General features: G+C 39.7%; 1 protein-coding gene across 1 annotated transcript; it reads left to right on the top strand.

The window, feature by feature from the left end:
• The first annotated feature begins 1,448 nt into the window (after positions 1 to 1,448).
• On the top strand, positions 1,449 to 3,605 carry LOC127409698 (protein c-Fos-like). The gene is made up of 4 exons (XM_051644444.1): positions 1,449 to 1,692; positions 1,928 to 2,149; positions 2,271 to 2,378; positions 2,487 to 3,605. Exons 1-4 carry the CDS (start codon positions 1,588 to 1,590, stop codon positions 3,111 to 3,113), a joined length of 1,062 nt encoding a protein of 353 aa, XP_051500404.1. The 5' UTR covers positions 1,449 to 1,587; the 3' UTR covers positions 3,114 to 3,605.
• Positions 3,606 to 7,051: the final 3,446 nt, after the last annotated feature.

The raw sequence follows: 7,051 nt of genomic DNA, 5'->3' as shown, positions 1-7,051 counted from the left end.
GAAGCACTGCTCAATGCAATTGCATTAAGCAATTATTATCTGCCAAGAATTCAACAGAAACATTTCCTGTTTAATTCCCAAACTGGATGCCAAAAAATACATATATATATATATTTTCCAGTTAAATAAAGGTTACTATTTTGTTCTGGAGCGGCCATAATGACAAGACCAAAAAAAAAAAAAAAAAAAACTGTTTGTTTACAGTTAATATTAGACTTTCATTATGTCAAAGGTGAAACTTCAGACCAGGTTTGCAAAGGTTCATATTGCAGTGACGTCTGTGGGAGGGGCGTCGCTCAGACAACGCGGAAGATTAAACAAAACATGCACAGAAAAGTAGAGCAGACAAATGTGACGTCACATGGGAAAGCTGTATTCCTTTGTTAATTAATAACAAAGTCTGTCTGTTTCAGTCATGTTTATTCAGTGTTAATGGCAGAAAGTTAAATATAAAATGTAAAAAGATACAAAACGTTAAGTAGCTCAGATCAGACGAAAATAAGAAAAATAGACCAGAAAAGAACTTTGAATTGAAAGAGTTGAATTCTAACGTCGAATATTCAAAATATAAATAATTTAATATACAAAAAGGACAGAAGTGTGCATATAGGGGTCCAAATTAACATAAATAAAGGCCATAATAATAATAACAATAATAATAATAATAGTTTGGCCTAAGTCTATAATTGGGAAATTTAGGATACATCATATGAAAATTTCTTGGTGTGTTTAGTGACCCAACATTCACATCTAAGAGCCGAGCTCAGCATTTCATAAAGGGATTCCTCAAACGTGTGAAAGCATTTGAATGTTGCTGTCATTCGACATGCCTTTTTATTACCAAAGGTACGAACACGGCCCGAGACCATGAATGTCTTGTGTTTTGAAGAAAGTATTAAATCTAACAACATTAAGTGCCAGGTAAACATCGTTTGAAAAGGGAATAAACTGCCATCAAACCAATTACATTTATGTATAATAGCCAATAATTTTATAAAACAATGTCATTAATGATTAAACTATAAAAGGGTGGCTTTGTGAATCAAAGCTATTACATGTATCCAAAGCAGGCTTTATTTTGTTTTTGACAACACTGAGGTCTTCTCGATGTAACTTTACATAATTTATGAGTATTTCCCATCAGCGCTCAGCCTCTTCAGGAAGCATTCCATATAAGGTAAATGACGTCGTGGGATACCCTACTATGGAACGTCACGTAAGCAGCTCCGTTTGAGCGATTATGTTATACTACAAACGTTTTAGCAAACTTAAAAAGAATACGTTAAGAGCATTATCCTAAAATATGCGTTAATCCATTAAAACGTGCTCGTAAAGTCGTTGTTTTCCTATGTTTCAGCGCAATCACTGGGAGACATTCGCAACGCCCTCAACTGACGTCAGTCGGAGAGTCCTATATAAGCACCGCAAGCGCAAAAGAGCAGCAGTCAAACTTTGAACACTGATTTAAAGAGGAACAACAGACGAACAGGGAACTAACCGATCGCGGATTTTAAATCTGCCTGAAGCCGTTCTGACTTATTGGATATTTTAGTACTGGATAGAGTTTGCTTATCGACTTCTGACAGGATGATGTTTACCAGCCTTAACGCCGACTGTGACGCTTCTTCCCGGTGCAGCACTGCGTCTCCGAGCGGCGAGAGCGTCGCGTATTACCCGCTCAGCCAGACTCCGGTATATATCATTTAGTTCGCACTCTAAAGTAGTGCTACTCATTCATAAATAATGTCTTACTTATATTTTATTTAATTACAATACTACAATGCAATTGACTTAATATTTACAATACATTTTATGATTATTTAAACTTAAGCCATTAAACTAGTGAACTATTATAACATGCATGTATGCATACACTAATACTTGTCTCTTACATACATTAAAAATGACATCTTGTTTGCGTTTTTAGGAGTTCACGGATCTGTGCGTCTCAAGTGCCTCTTTCGTCCCAACTGTCACGGCGGTCTCTTCATGCCCGGACCTGCAGTGGATGGTTCAGCCTATGATTTCATCTGTGGCGTCCTCCAACGGCGGAGCTCGGACTTACACCCCGAGCCCAAGTCCTTACTCCCAAATGAGGGTCACTGGAACAAAGTCCCCAAGTTCCAACAAGAGAGCCAGAACTGAACAGGTAAACAATGCACTGATTGGTTGGTTTAGGGATTGGTTAACCATTGATTCCACCGCTTTGATTTATATGCTGAATTCAGAAGGTAACTTTTTATTTATTTTTTTTAATCTTGTTTTTACAGCTTTCTCCAGAGGAGGAGGAAAAGAAAAAAGTCCGCCGTGAACGCAACAAGATGGCCGCAGCAAAATGTCGCAACCGAAGACGAGAACTCACTGATACTCTGCAAACTGTAAGTATTCCTCAAATCTTTAAGGAAATAATTCATAGACTAAAGCATCTGCTCAAAGTTGATCAAGGTCTATCATACTGACAAATCTTTATTTTTTTTCCATAACAGGAAACTGACCAACTTGAGGATGAGAAATCCGCCCTCCAAAATGACATCGCTAACCTGCTCAAAGAGAAGGAGAGGTTGGAGTTCATCCTCGCTGCACACAAACCCATCTGCAAGATCCCCTCGAAGGCCGACACAAGCTTCCCCAAGCCGTCGGTCTCTCCCGTCACCTCTGATTCAGTCCCGGAGATCCTCAGCGTTACTACCTCAGGAGTTTCCAGACCAAATGAACCAGTTACAACCTCTTCCAGCACCTCGCTGTTTTCGAGCACACCCTCCACTGACAGCTTCAACTCCACGGTGAGGATCTCCGACCTGGAGCCCACCCTGGAAGAGTCTCTGGAGCTCTTGGCCAAAGCAGAGCTGGAGACCGCTCGCTCGGTTCCTGATGTGGACCTGTCTAGCTCTTTGTACGCCCACGACTGGGAGCCACTCTACACATCGGCTAATAACGACCTGGAGCCCCTTTGCACACCAGTCGTCACCTGCACCCCGACCTGCACTACATATACGTCTTCCTTTATGTTCACCTACCCAGAAAATGACGTCTTCACCACCCACCGAAGAGTTGGCGGCAGCAACGAGCAGTCATCCGACTCCCTGAATTCCCCAACCCTGCTCACTCTTTAAGTCTGCCTATAGACATTAAGTATTTGAATTCTGACACAACTTGATTAAAAATGGCATAGCAGGGCTATGGAACTGACTCTTGTCAAGCAATCATTATTGCTTCCTATATTTATCTCTACCATACATGCCTGCCAAATGTAGCAAGATAAGCATGGGTTAAACTACTTTTATATTAATGATCTGGTTATTAAGTTGAACTAATAATATAGTTTTCAGTTGGTGCTAGATTGAATTGTTGTATTAGTGTGTTCTGAGCAATATAGAACTAACATGTTTTGCCTTTTACGGTTGTTTTATTTTTTTTTTTAATGTGTGTGTGAATTATTTACTCAAATGTGTGCTGCCTAACCATTGCATTGAATGGTCTAATGTCCAAGTATGAAGTTTTCTGTGAAAACGTAGTCGTCTTAATTTATGGGATTTATTTTTGTACTGAAATGTGAACTTGCGACTTGTTTGCAAAACTAGAAACAATAAATATATGTGCGATAACTTTTTGTTGCCTTTGTTTATTATGAGTGCACTGTTTAATGCAAAAAAATTGCTAGTGTGCATCACAATGTGAATTATTTAATAGCCAATATTATTATTCACACATTTAAAGGGATCGTTCACCAAAAAATGACATTTCTCTCATTTACTCACCCTCATGCCATCCCACATATGTATAACATTCTTTCTTCTGCTGAAGACAAATGATGATTTTTAGAAGAATATCTCCACTCTGTAGGCCCATACAGTGCAAGTGAATGGTGGCCAGAACTTTGAAGCTCCAAAAAGCATATAAAGGCAGCATAAAAGTAATCTATAAGACTCTAGTGGTTAAATCTACATCTTCAGAAGCGATATAAGTGTTGGTGAGAAAAAGATCATATTTAAGTCCTTTTTTACAATAAATCTCCACTAACTTTCACATTCTTCATGGATATCGCCTCCTAGGCGAGGAGGAGAATCTATAGTTAAATTTTGATATGTTTCACACCCACACTTATCATATCGCTTCAGAACCACTGTATTTAACCACTGGAATCGTATAGATTACTTTAATGCTGCCTCTATTTGCTTTTTGGACCTTCAAAGTTCTGGCCACCATTCACTTGCATTGTGAGGACCTACAGAGCTTAGAAGATTTTTTTCTTCTAAAAATCTTCATTGTGTTCAGCAGAAGACAGGCATACACATCTGGGATGGCATGAGGGTGAGTAATAATAAGACAATTGTAATTTTGGGGTGAACTATCACTTTAATGTTGGTGTAGGCATCTAATTTGTGTAGGCAAATAATTTGTCTAAGGTGCTGTTCTGTGCTCTAATGCATGTACATACATAGTTTCTTGTTTATATGGTGATCATATTTACTGATAAACATGTTTATCAAATAGGCAATTACTTAATAAATTACTCAATCATTTATAGCTGTAATCAGAGCCCCTTGCATTTTGTTTGCATAATTTTTTCCCAGAACATATTGCAGCCCAATAATATTACTGAGGAAATGAGGATGCTTAAGTGCGTAAGAGGCGGTGATGCAATCATGCTATTATGCTTTTATCACTTCCTTCCCTTTTCACTCTTATCAGTTACACGCATTTAATGAACAATATATGAGAAAATGAACTGTGTCTTCCAGAAATCCCAGAACTGACAATATTCAGTGAAATTGCTTAACCTGATTTAACACTAAATTCAGTTAGTGGCTATTAAAATTATATCTTTTAATGTACAGTATATAAAGAGAGGGGGCAGTGAGGTATTAGCAGAGTGAAAAGAAATAGACAGAAAAATGAAAACATAGAGAAAAAGACTGAAAGGGGAGTTTCAAAACTTCTGCTTTGTATCTTAAAAAGACACACAGCCAGTCAATTAGAGTTGTGGCCCTGTAAAATCACGTAGCATGAAATAATTCTCTGTCTATTAATACAATTGGCAGACCCTGGAGAGAGGCTGAGACAAAAATAGCAGGTGCGCTGCCTTCACCATCAGCATCAAAAGTAGTAAAATTAGAACACGGTGACGCCGGCCTGCGTCGATGCTGCAGCCCAGGGGAGGAAACAGGCAGGCAACGTCTGCTGGAGAGCTGAGGGAAAAAACTGGAAAAAAGGAAAAAAAAAGACAGAGAGAATCCAAGCTAAATATAGACCATAATGCATTGCTCCCTTACTAACACTGATGAAGACACACAGTTGGATAGCCGCCATTTTCTACATCAGCTATTAGATAATTACCAATCCAAGCCACAAACAGGCAATATTTTGAGAGGAAAATGTATAAATTCAACACATGATAAGACTGAACTGTTGACTGTTAGTGTTTAACCACTAATGTTATAGCAGAAAACCTAACAACAAGAGATCATCGGCAACCAATCGTAACCAATCTCTGCATGTATTCTCTATATATATACACCAGACTTGTGAATTATCTTTTGTCCACATAGGTTTGGTTTCAAGGCAAGAACTTTTTCACAGATTTTCAGTAGGATTTAAATAAAGCAATTCCCCAAACGTATGCAGGTTTTAGTTTGTGACTGGTCTGTTCTAACCACCAAATCTCCTTTAAAAAATAACTATAATGTGCATAAATCAGTCTCCTTCTCATTTTCTGTTCTCAGGGATGCTGCAGAGTTTTTAAAGTCAAACGTGAGACTTTTTAAGAAATTTTTTTCCAGACCTAAACAAATAAAATGTAAAAAATGTTTTGTTTTTTTTCTCCCCAATTTGGAATGCCCAATTCCCAATGCGCACTAAGTCCTCGTGGTGGCGTAGTGACTTGCCTCAATTCAGGTGGCGGAGGATGAATCTCAGTTGCCTCCGCATCTGAGACTGTCAATCCGTGCATCTTATCACGTGGCTTGTTGAGCGTGTTACCACGGAAACCTAGCGCTTGTGGAGACTTCACGCTATTCTCCACGGCATCCACGCAAAACTCACCATGCACCCCACCGAGAGAGTGAACTACACTATAGTGACCACAAGGAGGTTACCCCATGTGACTCTACCCATCCTAGCAACTGGGCCAATTGGTTGCTTTGGAAGCCTGACTGGAGTCACTCAGCACACCCTGGATTCAAACTTGCGACTCCAGGTGTAGTAGTCAGCGTCTTTACTTACTGAGCTACACAGGCCCATAAACAAATACAATTAAAATTGTATGTCCATACCACAACAGACCTATACAAACCCAAAATAAATAATGTATCACAGATTATTTTACTTAATCAGGCTGTGACACACATTTAACACAGCCTTAACACAGCTTATCAGCATAACAGGGTATCTGCAAGTTTAAAATCCTCTACGAATTAGAGGTTGAATATTGGATTGTGCTGATACGATTATCATTTTTTGAAAGAAAGGCAAAACTGTTTTTATATGCAAATAGTTTTAAAACTGATAGCCTATCTTGTATGCAAAAAAAATAAAAAATTCTTAGTGTAACGGTAGCTAGCTGGTAGGTACGTAGCTGTGCAGTGTGTAAACCTCACTCCCCTGGCCTCAAGAGGCACACTAGCGACTGACTCCCATGCCAGAGACCCCGGTTCGAAACGCACTCGGAGCAGGTCGAGCAGGACCGGTGACAGTGGTGCCATGACCCGGATGGGAGTGAGGTTTAGGGGGGTGAGTGTAAAGGTAGCCAGCTGGTAGGTAGCTGCGCAGTGTGTAAACCTCACTTCTCTGGCCTCAAGAGGCACACTAGTGACTGATGATAGAAGCAGTAGCCTTTAGCCTCCTCTTTAGTGTGCCCACCTCCCATGCCGGCCAACACCGTTTCGAATCCCGCTTGGAGTGGGTCAAGCAGGACCGGTTACATTAGTCTTTCCTTCCTGTGACAGGGTGGGCCAGAGAGTGGGAATCAAATCCCAGATGCAGTGTCTGACTTTGAACTATAAACAAGCCAGATTAGGGAATTAAATATGCACTCTTACAATCATCAACAATG

Source organism: Myxocyprinus asiaticus, chromosome 19 (genome assembly GCF_019703515.2).
Source record: "Myxocyprinus asiaticus isolate MX2 ecotype Aquarium Trade chromosome 19, UBuf_Myxa_2, whole genome shotgun sequence".
Classification (NCBI taxonomy): domain Eukaryota; kingdom Metazoa; phylum Chordata; class Actinopteri; order Cypriniformes; family Catostomidae; genus Myxocyprinus; species Myxocyprinus asiaticus.
Note: the sequence above shows the minus strand (reverse complement) of the source record. Positions and strands in the feature narration are given on the sequence as shown.